Raw genomic sequence first — 19,227 nt, forward strand, 5'->3', positions numbered from 1 at the left:
TTCTGCTGGAAATGTGCAGCCCAAAGCGCAATAGGCCCGGGCTGGGCTTGTGCTGATTGAATCCAGCCCAGGGTATGACAAATCTTCCTCTTAATATTTCAATTGACTTTGGCAAACTCGCCTCCCGCTTGTGTCTCCTAAATCACCGCGTGAGTGCTGCTGACAGTAATTCCCACTCCTGGCTGGGCACTGGCTGCCCTTCCCTCAGCTCTGGGGTTGGGACCTGCGGGGTTTGCACACATTGCCCTGCTCCAGCCTCCCACGGAGCAGGATTTCTCCTCAGCTGTCAGATCTGGGAGATGGGAACGTTCTTTGCGGGGCCCTGCTCGAATGTGGACATTCTCCTTTCAGTGGAGTTTGGAGCTGGGGCCCTGTGGTGACAAACTCCTCGCTCAGGGTGGGTGGCTGAACCCTCTGAGGGGGCTGCATGTGCACTTTTTGTGGGGTCTCAGAGGTGTCCAGACCCTTCCATGCCTTTGAAGGTTGTGCTGCTGGATCCCTGGATCCCTGGAAGTGCCCCAGGCCAGGCTGGACAAGGCTTGGAGCACCCTGGGATAGGGGACCTTGGCCATGCAGTGGCACTGGATCATCTTGAAGGTCCTCTCCAGCTCAAACCAGGCTGTGATCCCATAACTTTTTCCCTGCAGGTCAGTGCAGACCCCCGTGCTCTCTAATTATTACCGAGGCTGAAATCTGCAGCCTCCATGCTGGCAAATCCTGTTTTCCCGGGGCTCTGCTGCTCTGGCTCCCCTCACTCCTCTCCAGCCCCCCAGAGCAGCAGCTGCTTTGCTGTTTGTTCCTCCAGGCCCTGCCTCAGACGCTGGGTCAGAGCTCAGCCCACCCCTCCCACACCCGCCTGCAGCCTGGGGTGCTTGTCCAGCCCCTCCTCCAGGCCGGCCTTTGCTCCATTGCCATGAAACAAAGGCAGATAATGACCATCGCCCTCTCTCTTCCCGTTTCCATGGCAGGGAGAAGATGCCATTCCACCATGTGACAGCTGGCTTGCTGTACAAGGGCAACTACCTGAACCGCTCGCTCTCGGCTGGCAGCGACAGCGAGCAGCTGGCCAACATCTCTGTGGAGGAGCTGGATGGTGAGTGCTGCCCGGGCGTTCCACGGCTTCGGGGATGGGGAAGGCTCCTCTGCACCTTCTCCGGGGTGTTCCATGCGTTCACCGGGGGGATTCCTGCTGGGAAGGCTGCTGGGAAGTGGGATGGCTCAGCAGGTCAGGGACACAGAGATGGTCCCGGCCAAAGTTGTGCTGGGAGCTGTGGAGCGATTTGAGTCTCAGCTTTTGTCCTCCCACAGCTTTTTGAAACATGGAGCCTGCATTTTATGGGCAAAATGAGAACGGTTAGGTTAATACTGTCCCAAAGACGTCCTTAAGCCTTCCCTGGGACCCTGCAGAGTTGAGTCTGCTCTTCCCACCAAGCCTCATTTGCTCTGAGGCCTTCCCAAAGGGAGGCTCCTCTCCGTGTCTCAGCACAAGATGCATGAGGTATAGATGGGGGCTTCAGAAGCTGCAAAGAGCTTTAAAGTTCCATTTTCCAGAGCAGTGGCAGGGAGCACAGAGCGGCCTCAGTCTGGCACAGGCCATCCGAAGGGTGTCCTTGTCTGTTGCCTGGAGGATCCCATCATTTTCCCCTGTTGTTGTTAATCCCCTCTGCCCTGGCCCGCCACATGTGGCCAGGTGCTCCCAGTCTGGTTCAGGGGGGAAGGTCTCCTTTGGAGAGGATTTGTGGCTCACCAGGGTAATTTCTGAGTTAAATAATTAAAGTTAATTTTGTTGGCAGACGGTCTTTGAGCATTGTGGTACAAATTGGAGTTCTTGGTTTGCTCCCCAGTGGACGTTTGGTACAAGCCATGGTCAGAATCCGTGGCCTTGATGGGGAATTTGTTGAGGGAAGGATCAAGGCAAGGGTGCAAGGTGGAACTGGTCCTTCCAGGACAGCCTGGAGGCATTTTGGAGAAACAGGAGGCCAACATTTCTGCCCACCTTGCCCCTTTTCATGTGTGCTTTGGTAAATCAGAGCTTCGTTTCCCAGCCTTTCCAACTCAGAGCCTTTGGATTTGGGTTTGTGAGCTTTACATGAATTTAGCTTGGGTACAGACAGCGTTCTCCTCTTCCCGATGAGGATGTGAGGACCCAGCTCAGGTGAGAGATGTGAGCAACTGCTTTTGGTGCAGCTTGCCTCAGACCCAGCAACCCCAGGTCACATCCTGGGCTCTTCTCCTGGGGTGCAGGAGCTTGGCTTGAAGGTTTGAGTTCAGCTGAACTGTGCTGGTTCAGCTTCCCCTCATCCCAAAGATGCCAATTGTATGGCCAGGCACAGCTCTGCCTTGCCCCTGTGTGGGGTGTTGGGGCTGCTGAGCCCATGGGAGGAGGGCCTGCAGCTCATTCTGAGCACAAAGCAGGATTTTCTGTTATTCCTGCCCCGATTAAAGCACGGCTGCTGTGGTTGCCTGAGAGCCTTGCAGAGACCTGGCAGCAGCTGCTTCAGGTGGCCCCGGGGCTGGAGCCCCTGGCAGGGCTGTGCAGGGCACGAGGAGTGCACGTCCCTGGTGTGCTTCCCTCCACTTGCATGGAAACGGGCTGTGCCTGGTGAGGGATGGGAAACGGGTGTGAGATGGGAAAAGGGCTGTGCCAGGTGAGGGATGGGAAACGGGTGTGGGATGGGAAATGGGCTGTGCCTGGTGTGGGATAGGAAAAGGGCTGTGCCTGGTGTGGGATAGAAAAGGGCTGTGCCTGGTGTGGGATGGGAAATCCAGTGCAAGTTCCACTCTTCCCCTGCTGTCCCTGGGCCTGTGCGGATCCCCGAGCGCTCGGCGCTGTGTCCGCGAGAGCTGCGGGAGGAGCTGGAGCCCAGCTCCGCCTGCCCCGGGAGAATCCAAGGCCCCAGAGCTGCGGATCGTCGCCTTTAATTAACGGCAAATGAGGGCAATTAGGCGTGGAGGAGCCGCCTTTGGAGCAGGAGCAGCCGAGTGCTGCTGATTGAAGTCCCACCGAAGTCCCGTGGATCAGCCCCGAGCCGGGAGTGGGAGCGCAGGGGGATCGTTCATCTCCTCCCGCAGAGCCCCCTCGCTCTCCGGGAGGCTGAGCAGAGCTCTTTACCTCATCATCCCTTTATTCCCTGCGTGCTAAGCGAAGGCTTCGTGATCGAATGAGGTTCGTTCCTTCCCTGGCAGCCTTTGCTGCACCCCCCCTCGCCAGGGCTCCGTGCCTGTGCCACCAGGATGGGCCCCAGTTTGCCCCCGGCACAGAGGAGCTCCACCTCAGGTTACCTTTTTCCACCTGCAAACACGGGAGAGGCACCAAACTGATCCGTGTTTGGAAGTCAGGCAGCAGAAGAAGCTGGAGATGCTTTTCCGTGTGCCAGCAGCGTTCAGCCTCTGGAATTTATATTTAAAATGAAGTCAGCAGTCTCCATCTCCCCGTGTTTTGTCTCTAATACCAGATCAGTGCCTGGCTGTGCTGGTAATTGGGGAAGGTTCACTGCCCAAACCCCAAACAGAATTAGTCTTCCTGCCTTTAAGCATAAACTGTCTGAGGATGAGTAACAAAATGTTCTTCCTTGAGAAGTTAATGTCAGGCTGTTGGAGCTCTGTGGATGGATCAAGCTGTGAGAGCTCGATGCCAATAACAGATTTGCATTTCATCTTCCAGCCTGGGGAAGAGATGCCAAAATTCTCCTTGGTTTCTTTTTCAATGAGATTTCGGTCCTGAGGGAGTTCCAGCCTATTGAGAAATTCCAGTCACACAGATTAAATTATGATAGGTTTGGAGCTGGAGGAGTCACTGGGAATTTTCTATAACGTTCCTCTGCGCTCAAGGCTCCAACAAGTGCCTGATCTGTTGGGTTTTTTCCAGCAGATTTCTTTTTTTCCTGTGTCTGGCACTGTGTGTGTCAGCACTGTTCACTTGGGAGGGTTTCTGGGATGCTGCAGGGGGACAGTGCTGCAGCCTGACCCTGCTCCCAGCTCATCCTACAGGGAATTCCCAGGAGTTCTCCCCAATTGCAGCTGCAGGTGGGGGCTGGGGGAGAATGGGGAGACCAGGAAATGGGAAGGAGTCCTGATTTTGAGTAATGTCACGGGGAAGGAGCTCAGGGCTTGGGGTGAATGCTCCAAGTGCACCTCTTCTCTGAGTGGTGATTTTCCAAAGGAATATTTAGAATCAGAGAATCCCAGAATGGGTTGGGTTGGAGAGGGCCTCAAAGCTCATCCAGTGCCACCCCTGCCATGGGCAGGGACACCTCCCACTGTCCCAGGCTGCTCCCAGCCCCAATGTCCAGCCTGGCCTTGGGCACTGCCAGGGATCCAGGGGCAGCCCCAGCTGCTCTGGGCACCCTGTGCCAGGGCCTGCCCACCCTCTCAGGGAACAATTCCTTCCCAATATCCCATCCATCACTGCCCTCTGGCACTGGGAAGCCATTCCCTGTGTCCTGTCCCTCCATGCCTTGTCCCCAGTCCCTCTCCAGTTGTCCTGGAGCCTCTTTAGACCCTGGGAGAGGCTCTGAGCTTTCCCTGGAGCCTTCTCCAGGTGAACAATCCCAAATTTCTCAGCCTGGCTCCATCGGGGAGGTGCTCCAGTGCCTCTATCAGCTTCACTGTCTCCTCTGGCCTTGCCCCAACAGCTCCACGTCCTCCCCACGTTGGCGACCCCAGAACTGTGTCCAGTTTTCCAGGCGAGGCCTCAGGAGAGCAGAGGAAGTTTTTCCCGTCAAAACTTTCCCAACTTGCAGCATCCATCTGTCATCCCTAACTCCACTCTGGTTTTTTCCATGCTGCTCCTCCAGACGCTGCTGGCAGCAGGGGGAGGCTGGGAGAGCAGAGGTCACTCTGCTCATGGGTGTCTGTTCGCAGCAGCAGCGTTTGCTATTTGTGGGGCTGGAGCAGTGTGAGGGTGTTTGGGAGCTGTCACAGAGGGAATTAACTTGCCCAGAGCTAAACTGGGAGATCCTTAACTTTGTGACTCTGGGTAAATGACGGAGCTGGAAGTGGCAGCTCGTCCATAACCTGGCTCTGAGGGGCCGGATGCACGGAGGGGTCTCGGGTGGAAGTTCTTGCCATGTGCTTGGAGGTTTCTGGGCATGAAATGATAAATTCAGGCTGGGAGGGGCTGCTTTACACAGATTTTCTGCCTCCTGTTGGTTGACATAAAATTATGGCACAGTTTGTGCAGACTTGGAGCTTTCCACGTCCCTTTCAAAGCAGCTCCTGTCCTCACGTTCAGAACGTCAGGAGGATTTTTAATAAAAAATGCTGGATGGAAATAATCATGTCAAGCTTGAGTCATCCACCTCCGCAGGCACTATCTAAAGGGTATTGTCAGGAGGGAAAAACATTTCCAGAGTGGGAATGTGACAAATCTCACCTGAAGGGAGGCACATGCATGAGAAGCAGGCTTGGGGAGATGCAAGTAGTGCCTGGCAGAGAAATGCAAGTGTGAACCACAGCAGCACCATTTGTCCAGACAGACATCCCAGTAAATCCCTGCCTGAGCCAGGTTCCTTTGGGATCAGCAGGAGGAGGTGTTGCTGCAGGGCAGTGTTGGCACCTGGTGCCTCAGCCACGGAGCTCCTGCCCCAGGTGGGGCTGGGGTGTCTGTGCGGCTTTTTCTGGACTGGGAGAGGTTTTTGGGCTTCCTGCAGTCGCTAAGGTCGAGCTCCCGGGTGGCAGTGCCAGTGCAGGGTTTTGCCTGCCTGAACTGGAGCTGTGAGCAGAGCAGCCCAGGAAAAGGGGCTGCAGGAGCTTGGGGTGCAGGGAAATGCAGGGCAGGAATGTGGGGACTGCCCTCTCCAGGAGGCTTTTCCATCCTTATGGGTTATAAACCACAGCAGGTGCTGCTTCTTCTTCCCAGCACCTCCCCCTGTCACCAGCTCTTCCCTGGGTCTCTCTGTCCTGGGGGTAGAAGCCATCCCTGAGCAGCTCCAGAGTCCCCTGGGAACAGCTCCTGAAGGAATTTAAGGGTCCTGGTTAAGTGGGGCTCCCGATGGAGCTGGGATTAGCAGCTGTCTCCTGCTGGCCAGTAATGCAGGCAGGGCCGGGGGGATCAAGGGTGGTGGGGCTGCAGCCCCAGGAGCAGGGCAGGGTGGCAGTCGTGGGGCTGGGGACACTCTGGGGACACTCTGACTGTGGGGTCACCCTGGGGTCCCACAACCCGGGTAAAATGGCCCAACATCACAAACAGCCGTGCCGTCCTACCCCTGCCTCTGAAAAGCAGCCCAGGGCAGGGCTCTTCGCCCTCCTGTGATGTCTGGGGATAATCCTTGGATGCTGGGAATCCTGGGAAGGAGGGGCTGCGTCCTGCAGGGCTCTGTCACCAGCCAGGCTCCTCTGGGGGCTGTTATTCAAAAAAACCCCCTGAGCCAGGAGGTTGTGGCTGGTCCAGAGCTGGTTCTCCGTGGTGTTATCAGGAAGGCTTGATAAGAGTCCCTGGCTGGAGAGCCGGAGCTGCTGTGCCACAGCTCCCGTCCCTCTCCAGAGGTTTTCCCTGGAGCTTCAATCCTGCTGGTGGGCACAGCACAGAAGGGAGAGGACAGGGAGAGTCCCCCCAGCCTCCCCAGCTGGGCCCTGCAGGGGCTGGGACTGATTATCCTCGGCATTCCAGGTGGGATCCGGGGAGCAGGAGCAGGAATGTGCTCCAGAGGGAGACCCAGGGGAGACAGGCGTTAGTCATGGGCTGAGTCATGGAGCAGCAACAGGCTGAGCCTGCCCTGCTCCGGGGGAGAGGGAAAAACACTTGGAAAAGGGGGAAAGGGAAGGGGAAAGGAAAGGGGAAAGGAAAGGGGAAAGGGGAAAGGAAAGGGGAAAGGAAAGGGGAAAGGGGAAAGGAAAGGGGAAAGGAAAGGGGAGAGGAAAGGAAAGGAAAGGAAAGGAAAGGAAAGGAAAGGAAAGGAAAGGAAAGGAAAGGAAAGGAAAGGAAAGGAAAGGAAAGGAAAGGAAAGGAAAGGAAAGGAAAGGAAAGGAAAGGAAAGGAAAGGAAAGGAAAGGAAAGGAAAGGGGAAAGGGGAAAGGGGAAAGGAAAATCTCCTGGGACAGGAGATGCTCTGGACATGGATCCCTGCACAGCTTTCCAAGTCCACGCTCAGTGCAAGCCCTGTGAGCATTAATGAAGTGCCTGGGACTGTGTAAAGCTCATTTTCTGTTTCCCAGAGCTCTTTTCTAAGGCAGGTTTATCCCAGGTGTCGCTGCTGTGAGTGGCCATGGCTGGAAATGGAATTATTCCTGTCTGAAATTGGGCTGTGATGGGGTTTTGTGTCCCTGAACACCGAACTGTGCCAGCACCGTGCCCAGGCTGCTGGGGACAGGAGCAGCTCTGTCTCCCACTTCTGCTGAGCTCCTTCGGCCAATTCCAGTGTGCATTTCCTTGGGACTCGTGAGTTCCAGCTATGGAGGAGCCTCCCTAAGGAAATGATAAAATCTGGGGCAGTGTTGATGTTCTGAGGATCACAGAATCATGGAATGGGTTGGGGTTGGAAGGGACCTTAAAGCCCATCCAGTGCCACCCCTGCCAGGGCAGGGACACCTCCCACTGTCCCAGGCTGCTCCAAGCCCCAATGTCCAACCTGGCCTTGGACACTGCCAGGGATGCAGGGGCAGCCCCAGCTGCTCTGGGCACCCTGTGCCAGGGTTCTGGAAGGAATTCTGCAGGAATTATGGGGTTGCAGGTTCCCATTTGCTCCAGACAGTTCCTGGATGGGGACAGGGTGGGTCCCTGTCCCTGGGTCTGTGACAGCTCAGCCCTGAGGAGGCTGCAGGGATCCACAAGGCAGAGGTGTGGCTGCCATTCCCTGTGCTCTGTCCCAGCAGGAGTCTCCAGGTGCCAGCATTCCTGGGAACACTGGCTGGCAGGAGGCCCCTGCCCAGTGCAGCTCCGTTCACCTGAGCTCCCTTTGGGAATCTCTCCCTGTGGCAGCGGGGTCCTGTGTGCCACTGACACCCACCCAGCATCACCAACCTTCCACCCTCAGCCTCCAGGAAAGCTCCTTTTCCCTGGAATTACATCACTTCCCACCCCTACCAGGCAGGGCAGTGTTTGGACACCCACAGGGTGGGAGCACAGGGAGGCCTGCAGAGGAATTCTGTGTTCTGAGGGTCTGAGCTGCTGCGCTGCCAGTGGGACCACTGGGGCTGGGGGAGGAGCTCCGGGACTCTGCAGCGCTGGACATCCCCAGCAGGGCGGTGGCAGGAAGCTTTGGATGGGGGAAAGCTCCAGAGCAGGAAGGATTTCCATTCTCCTCCACATCCCAAGCCCTGCACCAGGAGCCAGGACTTTCTCCAGCGGGACAAACCCAGCCTTGGGAAGGGCTCCAGGGCCTCTGCTCCCCTGTCCCACATCCCCTTCCAAGGGGGAATGTGTCACCTGCGCTCCCTGTCCCCAAAATGCAGGAACAGGCATCAGCAGCATCCCCAAGGAAAGAGCCCTTGCAGCGACAGAGCACGAGGAAAATGGGGTTGGCTGCCAACAAATTAAAATGACAGGGACACCATCTGGACAGCAGCTCCAGGGCTGCTTTGAACTCCAGCTATGCTGACACAGTTTTGGGAATGGGCTGGCGAGACAGGGAGTTACTGGGGGGGGTATCCAGGTATCCTTGGGCAGGGCTGGAGGACTCCTGGATTATTGGAGTGGAGATGGAGCCTGTTTGAGCTGGAAAAAGATGGATTTGGGGAGAGGGATCCAAACTGGGCCTTGGTGCGGCTCCGTCCAGGTCTGCTGTGGGTGTCTCTCACCAGAGGTGCTGCTGAGGCTTTGGTGCTCCCTGGCATTCCATGGATCCTGCCAGGCCGATGCTCCCGGGGCTGGGAATTCGCTTCCTGTGTCCCCTCCGGCCACGGGAATGGAGCAGATCCCCATCGGGAGCTAAACCTGCTTTAAATGGCACTTAACTCTGGCTGTGACACGTTTATCCAATTTTTAATGGGGATTTTTAATTTTTGATGCAAGCTGCTAGGCTGGATCATTAATTTTACAAGTTCTTCAATCCCTGGCGTTAAACCTGGCTTTAGCAAGTCCCTGCTATCCCAGGAAGTGTTCCTGGATGGAAGCAGGGCTCTCATCCTCGCCTGCTGCCCTATTGCTGTGCTGAGGTGCCCTGCCTGGGACAGGGCCCTGCAGCCTGGAGCCGTGAGATTCCCTGGAGATTCCCCAGATCTGGAAGCAGAGGGGACCCCATCTTCCAGGACAGGAAGAGCTGTGCATCCAGGGAGGTGCTGGTGTTGTATGGGTCCCAAACACACCATTCCCTACTGGCCCAGCCCCCAGGGATCCTTTGGGATGGGGTCACTCTGGCCAGAGCATCTTCCCCTGGCAAAGGGGGGCATCAACTCCTGCCCGAGGCTTTTGGGGCTTTTGGGGCTGGGCAGGGCTGGCAGTGCCACAAGGACAGATTTTGGACATCTCCTCACCCCATAAAGGGCCATGAGGGTGCTTCTCCTTCGGATCAGGTGGGAATTGTCCCATCCAGCTCCTTCCCAAGCCACAGGAGTGAGGCTCTGGAGAAACCTCAGTGCTGCAGAAGCCACAGCAGCTCTGGGGAGTCAGGCAGTTGGTCCCCAGCTGAAAATCCCTCTGAAAAGCCATTTTTCCCCATTTAACTGCACAGACAGAGGCACAAACCCGGCCTTTGCCTGGATTTCAGCTGCCTTAGGCAGCCCTTGGTGGCACTGAGTGCTGAGCAAATGGTTCACTCTTTACTGCAGTTCCTGGGGCTTCTCTCAGTGCTGGGCTCAGGAGCTCATGCAGCGCTGGGAATAGGGCTGGGCAAGCTGCCACGGGAGGAGCTGGGGCAGGGATGGCTCCGGTGGATCCCAGCAGGGCAGCCCTGGGTGCAGAGCCCAGGAGCAGAATGGGCACGAGGGGCCCGTGGGGCTGCCAGGGCTCTGCTCGCACAGACGGGGCCTCAGAGTCGGCCTTTGCTGATCCATCCTTTAATTTATTCAAAATCCTGCGGGGTCTGGGGGTGATCCTGGCGCTCTGCCTGCTGGGCTGGTGGGGCTGTGCAGTGCTGGGTGTCCCTGGGGCTGTGGGCACAGGAGGTGACGCTTGCTGTGTCCTTCAGCACATCGGCTTTAATCCAGTCCCAGCCCAGCGGAATCCACGCCTCGCTCCCAGAGCAGCCTCCTCTCCAGGGCACAAACCCCTGCAAAACCCCACTGAGCCTGTACAGGGGAACACTCAGAAATAGGTTTTCCCCCTCAGTAAGGAGGTTTAGGAGTCAGATGTACCCTGGAGAAGCCGGAGGACAGACCCCTGCCCACAGTCCTTCCCTACCGCTGATCCCTCTGTGCCTCAGTTTACCGGGCAGCAGAGAGGTTTGGGAAGGGGGAGAAGCCAGCACAGCTCTGGGAACTGTCAGAGTCTCCCCTGTGGCTCCTGCTCCCCAGAGCAGTGGCTTTGCCTGGAATCCCCAGTCCCCATGTGCCTGTGGTCCTGCTGGTGACACGGGGGCTGGCACAAGGACACTGTCCTGGCACAGCCCTGCTGCAGCAGTGACGGGGACACAAACCCGGTGATCTGAGAGGGTCTCACCTGGTGCCTTGGAAGGGCTTTTTTCGGATGCCACTCGAGCAGAGTCATCACCTGATGTCGGGGTTGCTGCTCCTGCTTTGGGGTGGGGACACTGCCTGTGGCACTGCCTGGATCCCGGCCCTGCTGCTCCAGGGAATATCCATCACCCGCAGGGCTCTGCCGAGGGACACTGTGGTCCTGTCCCTGTGTCCCAGTGTGCCAGAAAGTGCCTTTGCTGTGCTGAGGCCCAGGCCAGGGACCTGGCACAGTGAGCAGGGGGTGAGGCCAGCTGAGGGATGACAGCAATGCTGGGAATTGAACCTGGTTGTCCTCTCCCTCTGGCTGGAATTCTCTGTTTCCCAGTTTCTCTTGCCCAGACGTGGGTCCTGAGACACCACAGCCCCAGCTCGGATGAGAAAGAGGTGCCAAGTGCGGGTTTATTAAATGGACTGTGCAGGGATGCTCCCTCAGGCTCAGCACTGGGTGTTCCCGGAAAGTCAGAGCTGGGGGAGCAGGAGAGGAGGGGAGGAACAGGGGGGCTGTGCCCCAGTCGGATGGGGCAGGATGGGCAGAGGGTTTGGAGCTAGGGAGGAGGTGAGAGGAGCAGCTGCCTCCAGCCTTGGATTTGCTGTTCCTGGAGTCAAAGGAGCCGGAGCCCTGTGCAGCCGTGTCCATGTGCAGCCGTGTCCATGTGCAGCCGTGTCCAGCTGTCCCTGGGGCCTGTGGCCACAGCCTCCAGCCAGATGGGCCCAGGGGCCCTGGGGATGGAGCAGGAGCCCAGCGGGAAGTGCTGCTTTCCCAGCTCTGCTTTGGTGACATCAAAGTGGATCCGTAGGAGCCCTTGGAAGTCTGGCCTTGGACACTCATCCATGGGGTGCCCCTCTGCCGGGGACTGTGGTGTTCCCAGGCCCTGGGGCTGTGCAGGGCTGCGGGGACCCCAGGCAGGGCTGGGAGGGACAGGGATGCTCTGGGAACAGCGGGGAGGAACAGGAGAGCTCAGCCCCCCTTGCTTCCTGCTCCGACCCTGGATGCCAGGAGTGCCCAGGGGCACAGGGCATGCCCGGGAGCTCAGGGAATGTCCAGGAGCTCAGGGAATGTCCGGGAGCTCAGGGAGAGCAGCAGAGCTCCTGGGCCCAGGCAGGAGCTGCAGTTTTGGAACGCTCTGGGAGCCCCCGGTGCCAGCACAGCCACTGCAGGCTGAGAGCACTGCAGCTCCCAGGGCTGGTGCCAGCCTGGCTCAAGGCTGTTCACTCTCCAAATGAAATGAGTTAAAACTGAGCCGTGGCTTTGGCAGGCTGAGCTCAGCCCAAGTCCTGCCCTCCATCCTCTCTGGATGGTGCTGGGCAGGGAGGGCTCGGCCGGGGGCTCTCTGGGGCACCCTGGGCCTCGCACCAGGTGGGTTTGGGGCATGAGCCGAGCCAGGACCTCTCTGTCCACCTTGGTCTCCTGTTCACCCCCCTCTGAAGGGCTCTTGTGGCCTGGATCCGGCTGAGAGGGACAAAAGGGAGGGATGGTGGCAGTGCTGGGACAAGAGCAGGACCCATGCGAGCATCGCATGAAGCAACACTCGAAGTGACAGGACAGGAGACCATGGACCTCAGTCCCCAGGTCTGCAGTCCTGGCACCACTCACCAGTGGGGAAAGCAGCTGGGATCCAAATCTGCCTGGAATTGGGATGGGTTGGACAAACAGGGAGTTGCTCAGTCCCAGCCCGTGTCCTGCCAGCAGCTGAGGGTCACAGGCAGCAGGAGCCAAGCGAGAGCAAAGAACTCCCAGAAACGCTGGCATGTGGAATTTCCAGTCTTTAGTAGTGCAGAACAGCACAGAGGCTTTCTGAAAATGTTTCCTGTATTTTGATAACAATTCGGGGGGGATCCACAAAAGAAAGAAAATCCCCAAGCTTTGGTAGTGAACGGTGTTTGTGTCTCATGATGCCCTGAATGCGCATCATTAATGGCTGTCGTTCAGGAAAAGTCTCTCTAAATAAGCCATTAGAACATAAGCCTGTTAAAGAACATCTGGGATGAGGCAGTATTTTATGTTTTAGGATTATTCTTTTGGGCAATTTCTGTCTAATTTGTGAGGAAACACAAATCTTTCTCCTTTTCCTTTTCCTTTTCCTTTTCCTTTTCCTTTTCCTTTTCCTTTTCCTTTTCCTTTTCCTTTTCCTTTTCCTTTTCCTTTTCCTTTTCCTTTTCCTTTTCCTTTTCCTTTCCCTTCCCCTTCCCCTTCCCCTTCCCCTTCCCCTTCCCCTTTCCCTTCCCCTTCCCCTTCCCCTTCCCCTTCCCCTTCCCTTCCCTCGCACTCCAACCCGGGCCGTGAGGCGTGTGAGCAGCTCCAGGCGGGGAGGGCAGGGACAGGGCTGTGGATCCCGTTGGAATTGCTGCTGCTGCTTCCCGGAGGTACAAAAGGCTCGGAGCCTTTGCACATGGGAGGGGATTGTGCTGAGGGGGACACGGCAATTCCTGCCTCTGAACTGGGGAGCTGTGCCCGCCAGCGTCCTGAGGGGTGAAATGCCCAGCACAAGCACTAAATGGAGCTTGTCGCTGCTTTGTGGATTTGATTCCAGTGGTGCAGGAGGGAAAATGAGAATCTAGAGGGAGAGCTGGATGCTCTGTCCTGCTTTGCTCCTGGGGGAAGTTGAGGTGAGCTGGGCTGAGGTTCCCTCTCTAAAGCACCAGGACTAACAAGGTCCCTGCTTGTACAAACCTGCGCCTCAGGGACTGCAGGGAGAGTTAACAGCCCAGGACAGGCACTGCCTCCCAGTGCAGCTCGGGTTTCTCAGTTTATTGGAGTTTAAAAATGAAAAAATATAGAAAAAAAAGTAGGGGGATCCATTTAAATCTGAGCCAAATCAGCAGATTTGAATCTTTGCATTTTTCTGCCATGAATCGGAAGCTTGGGGGGGGAGAGGGGGGGGAAGAATTCTCATCCGTTCCAAAACAAAGTGTTTCATTTTGAGTCTGAGCTTTTTCACTCAGTTCTGCTCCGAAGGTGTGGCACACGTGCAGATTTTGGCTGGCCAGGTCCCAGCGTCCACGGAAAGAGCAAATCCAAACGTTTCCTTGCAGCCCGGACACGGGGCGGGGGCAGGAGCTGACGAGGTGTCTTGGAGAGGCTGGGCCCGGTTTGGGGAAAGCTCTGCAGGAGACAGATTGCCTTGGGATGGAGCAGGGCCAGGATTTGGGCAGGGATGTGCAGGAGGCGTCGCTCCCCTCCTGGCAGAGGAGCCCCAGGTGTGGGGTCACACCTGAGCCACCCCTGTGCCCTCAGGGTCCTGCCCCGGCTCCCAAGTGCTTTAATTTCTGCACTGGGGAGTCCCAGAAGCAGAGCCCGGGTTCTGGCAGAGCCCAGGAATGGCCATTCCAGCCCAGCAGGAAAAATCTCCACGGTTTGGGTTGGCTGGGATGCAGGAGGGACATTTCCCACCCCGTTCTGGGAAGGGGCTTAGGGAGCTGATGGCTTCTTCGGGGCTCATTCCAGCAGCCTTCCAGGCTCGTTTCTTCACAGATTTCCTCTGCTGGATTCCCCATCCTCCCTTTTGTCTGGCTCTTGTTTTTCACAAGAAAAGACTGGAATCTGTGAGCTGGGGAAAGGGAAGCAAATCAAATAAAGGGTCTGGTTAAATACAGGGCTCTGGGAGGGGGGTGTCTGGCTTCTCCTCAGCTTTCCCTGCTCTCCTGCACTGGGTCTGGCGTTTCCAATCTGCTTTTTCTCCTCCTTGGATCAGGAGATGGGCTTTGATTTCTGCAGCTACGGCCAACAGGAGTAAGGCTGAGGGGTCCCTTCAGGCCTGCCAGAAGGAGATGGGATCAGATGAGCAGCTCACCCTTCAGGAGCTGCTGCTCAGCAGCTCTTGGGGCTTTGGAGAGGAGCTTTGAAGAGACTGAAGGGTTCAGTTTATTGTCCCCTGTCAGAGTGCAGCGGGCCAGGGCTCTTGGCTGGGTGGCACCTGGTGCCACTGGAGCCCGAGGGACACCTCGTGTGCGTTGCTGTGGGGAAATGCTGGCTGCTCGTGCTCTGGGGATGGCTCTGCTGAGGTTTATCCACAATAACAGACCCGAAGCTGCTGTTTCAGGTGTTTTGTGTGATTATTTCACCTTCCCACCCACAAATTTAGGGCTGGAACCACAGCATGGAGTCCTGGCAGATAAAAAGCTCTCCTGACGGCTCGGTGAGAGCGCCTGTGTCTCCATCCCAGCAGTGTTTAAAGCCAAACATGGCACATCCCTGGAGTTCCTCTGCGTGGAGAATGCCCATGGAATGTTTCTCAGGAGGAGCAGGATTGGTGTCTTTGCTCAGCCAACGGAAGAGCTGAGCTTGGGAAGGGACTCGCTGTCTCCCAAGGAAAACGTGTTGATTTTACAGATGTGAAATTCCGATCCCAGTGACAGAGGCAGGAAAATTCCCATCGATGGAGCTGGGCTGTCACTGAAGGAATCAGATCTCTGCTGATGTCCTCAGAGTCCATTTCTCTTTCTAACAGAAACCTTTTAGGGATCAGCTCCTAGAGAAAGTTTCACCCTCCTGCGTTTCAGTCCCGGAGTGCTGGAAGATTGGATGTCACAGCCCATCCCGGGGGGATTTCTGGGATGCAGCTGCCCACGAGCACAGCTAATCCTGCCATCCTTTATCTGCTGGCTGAGATCTCAGCTCCTGGAGGCACAGACCCAGTCCCATCCCCGTTTGTCCTGCACCCCAGTGAGCCTGGCTGTGGGAGAGGGCTGGCCCCGGGCTGGGCACCAGAGGTGCAACAGAGAGAGGCTCGTTGGAACCTCGCTCCTCTGGGTAATTACCAGCATGGTAATTGATGTGCTTCGTTAATAATCAGCTCTCTGCATTCCCATCACCTCTCCCAGGTCCTGCTCCTGAGGGGCCCGAGGCTTCGATGGGATGAGAGCAGCACAAATTAACAGGATGGGCTGAAAAGAGAGGCTCTGAGGCAGGAGGGCGCCGGCCCCGTCTGGTTTGGCTCTAAACCAGACCAAACAAAGGGGTTTGGTGCTGCTTGGGCATTTCCCTCCCACCCTTTGAGGGAGGCACCTCCACCAGCCCCAGCTCTGCCCTGGCCGATGGCTTCCAGTGGCCTTGGGGGGAGCAGGAGCAGCTGGAATAATCCCTATCCCCAGGGAAGGGACAAACCCTGGTGTGGCACTGGCCACAGCCTCCCTCACCCAGAGAGCTCCTGGAGACCTCCCTAATCCCTGCTTGCTGCTGTCCGTGGGGATCCCAAAGGATGATGCTGGCCACAAGCAGTGCCTGAGCAGCTCTTAGAGCAGCTACTGAGGACCCTGGGCTCCTGCTGGGGTTTGGATTTGTGTGGGATAACCCTGGATAACTCTGGACAGCTGTGAGAAGCTTTCTGGGTGTCAGCTCGGGGATGAGTGTAGGAATCTTCAAGCCATAAATACTTGGTGAGGGTTGCAGTGACTTTTTAAATTTGAGTGGGGAGAGCAGAATGTGGCAGCCAGAAAAAACCCGTGGTACAAAAATAGTAGTGGCCCTTTTGGGGAGAGGAAATGGTATTCCACTAAAAACAGCAACCCCAATTAAATGGGAGCATTTAAAGCAGGGAATTGCTAATTACCTAGATATGGATGAGGCAGACATGGCAAACAGATTTATTGGGGAACTTTTCACTCTGTACATATGTCCATGGTGATTTATTTTCCTGCCACGAGACCAGAATTGTCTGGGCTGTGTAAATATTGTGGTTGATGGCTGGAAAGATTTCCGATGGATCAGGCTGGAAAGGGTCATTTGGTCAACCATGGTTACTAGAGCTGGGGAGTTTCATTCATGGGGGGCACGGCCAGGCCCAGCTTCACCCTTGTTTTAATTAACCCTTGTTTTAATGATCCTTTGTTTTAAATAGCCCCTGGCACGTGAAGGGAACCCCTGGCAGCCCCCCTTGGGCGTGGGGACCTCGTGTGAATCTGGTGGAGCAAAGCATTTTTCCAGGCAGGTTTGTGTTTGTTGGAATGGTGCAAGAGGGGCAAGGAATTAATTTTTTTAATATGAAAAGATGAATTTTCCAGCTGGGATGTGGGAAGTGGCTCCTGGCTTGTGTGGAGGGTGGTGGGGATGTCCCTGTGCTCACCCTGCACAGGGTGGGCACAGACCATGGTGCCCTCCCCTGCTGTCTCCTCTCCAAACAGGGATTTCCAGCACTTTCCCACACCTTCACATCCCTTCTGTTTTGACATTAGTAAGAATAGCAAAGAGTGCAGGGAAAGTAGTTTTGGCATCTACTGTATTTAATTTGCTCCAACTTTCATGTGGAGTTTAATTTAGACTGATGAGAGAGGCAGTTTTTATGAGTATAAAACTCCATTAATTATGGATCCTGTCTTAATTATAAATGGCTCTGTTTTAAAGGAAGTTTTACAACCAAAATTAAGACTTGGAGCAGTTCAATCAATACAAACATCAATTAGACCTGACTTTGTACTCCAGTTAATTTATAAAGCTTCCCAATGAAGCGTGAGAAGTGTGGCACTTTGTGCTCCTGGCTCTGCCATCCCCGGGCACCAGGAGGTCCCTGTGGTTCTGTGGGAGCCTCCTCAGAGCACCGTGGCTGGAATGACAACCTTCCCAAAGGGCTGGATTTGCCCAAATAAACCAGCAGAGTTCCATGTTAAAATGGCCCAGCCTGGCACAAAGGGAACCAGGTTTGTTCACTTGGCTCTGGCCCAGCAAAATCTGGGATTTCCAGGTGGAAAACTGTGAATTTCCTGTTCATTTTCCAGTTTCAGACTCTGGCTGCCCTGAGGGGCTCTGGGACACCCCAGGGTGGGACGCAGGCACTTGTCACAGAGACCACAGAATTCCAGGATGCTTTGGGTTGGAAGGGCCCTTAAAGCCCATCCAGTGCCACCCCTGCCATGGGCAGGGACACCTCCCACTGTCCCAGGCTGCTCCCAGCCCCATCCAACCTCACTGGGAGCACCCATGAACTGTCTAAGCCCTGTCCATGACCAGTGTTATCCCAGTTTTCCAGCACAGGCAGAGTTTGTTTCCCTGCACGCCTCCCCACAGCTCTGCCCACTGGGAGAAGCTGCTGCTGTAACTCCTGACTCTGGCATCTGTGTCCTTCCCAATGCCAGCCAGGAGCTGAGGATCCGGCCCAGCTGAGGGGTCAGGGTCTGCTCCTGGCGATGGAGAATTGGGCTCCTGGATCCCGGTGCTCACCTTCAGCTGTGCTGAGCTGCACAAGTCAGGCTTTTCTCCCCACAGGGCTGAGATGGGAGCACCTGAGGGCTCCCAGGGGAATTCAAGCTCTAGCAGAGGAAGTAAAAGACTTCTTTGCTTCTAAACAGAGTTCAGCTCATCTCCAAACCACTGGGGAAGAGCAAATCCTGGTTCCTGAAGAGTCACCTGGGCCTCTTCCTCCCTTTGGCAGAAGGATTTAGGGAATCCCAGAATCCCAGACTGGGTTGGGTGGGAAGGGCCCTTAAAGCCCACCCAGTGCCACCCCGGCCATGGGCAGGGACAGCTCCCACTGTCCCAGGCTGCTCCCAGCCCCAATGTCCAGCCTGGCCTTGGGCACTGCCAGGGATCCAGGGGCAGCCACAGCTTCCCAGTAACATCCCCCAGGTGTGGATGCCACGTGCAAGGCCTTGGGAAGAGTTCAACCTTCAGTGCGGGGCTTAGGGAGGCTTTAGACTGGTCCCAGTTGCCTTCTCCTCCCACAGCTCCTCAAGGCAGGGACTCTGTGCCCATCCAGCTGCTCCCAGTGGGAGCCCAGCCTGGGAAAACCCAGGAAAACCAACAGGGAACTGTAATCTGACCATGCAGGAGGTCCTGGAGGAAGTGGGGAAGGGATGGAGAGAGGTGTTGGTGCAGTTTTTATGTCAGTTTTTGGTGAAACCAGGGGTTTTAATGAAGCCAAGCTCGGGGCTCTGGAGCCCTTTGAAGTTGGAAAAAGGGCAGCAAACCAAGCCAAGCCCTCTCTGAATTCCCAGCAGATGTTTGATGTTCCAGACCCTTTCAAGCAGAGCCATTTGGGCCGGAGTGAATTCTCCCGAGGTATTTTTAGATGACAGGAGCAGCAAAATCTTAGCCCAGAGCAAGGCTCACACAGGGCTACCCTGGTGTGGTGTGGGAGAGCTCCGGGCCCAGGGGCTGCCAGGAACCTGGGAATGAGGGATTTCCAGAGGGATACAGGTGACAGGAATCAGGAAATGAGGCTTTTCCAAAGGAATTACCTGCCAGGAATCTGAGAATGAGGGATTTCCAGAGGGATACAGGTGACAGGAATCAGGAAATGAGGCCTTTCCAGAGGAATTACCTGCCAGGAATCTGGGAATGAGGGATTTCCAGAGGGATACAGGTGACAGGAATCAGGGAATGAGGCCTTTCCAGAGGGACAGGACTGCCCTGGCCCTGCAGCCGGGCCCTGTGCAGCCGTTTCTGTGATTAGGTGTGAGGGTTGCTGCAGCTTTTCCATGAGAACAGGGAGGGTGAGGAGGGAAGGAGGCAGATCCTGCCAGCTCCAGCTTCTCTCTGTGTTTCTGGGATGCTCCTGTTTCTGGCAATGGCCAGTCCGGCCCTTCCCAGCTGACCTGAGAGCTGAGGGTGCCTGAGGGAGAGGTGTTGGAGGTGTCCAAGCTGCTGCTTCCACCTCCAGGGGAGCTTGGTGGGAATGGTTCCCTCTGGGAATGGTTCCTGCTGGGGATGGCCAGGATGAAGCTCCTGGCCAGGCTGTGGGGCTG

The 19,227-nt window shown here is 56.3% G+C and overlaps 1 protein-coding gene across 2 annotated transcripts in view; it reads left to right on the forward strand.

Moving 5' to 3' along the window:
• The first annotated feature begins 886 nt into the window (after positions 1 to 886).
• The window catches only part of CALN1 (calneuron 1), a 95,440-nt gene continuing 77,099 nt past the window's right edge, over positions 887 to 19,227 (forward strand). The window contains exon 1 of one of the 2 annotated variants that reach the window (XM_069033442.1): positions 887 to 1,093. In XM_069033442.1, coding sequence (XP_068889543.1) covers positions 976 to 1,093 — 118 coding nt within the window. In that variant the 5' untranslated portion in view covers positions 887 to 975. The remainder of the gene's footprint in view (positions 1,094 to 19,227) is intronic. The other variant, XM_069033441.1, reaches the window with a different exon arrangement.

Source organism: Aphelocoma coerulescens, chromosome 19 (assembly GCF_041296385.1).
Source record: "Aphelocoma coerulescens isolate FSJ_1873_10779 chromosome 19, UR_Acoe_1.0, whole genome shotgun sequence".
NCBI classification, from domain to species: Eukaryota; Metazoa; Chordata; class Aves; order Passeriformes; family Corvidae; genus Aphelocoma; species Aphelocoma coerulescens.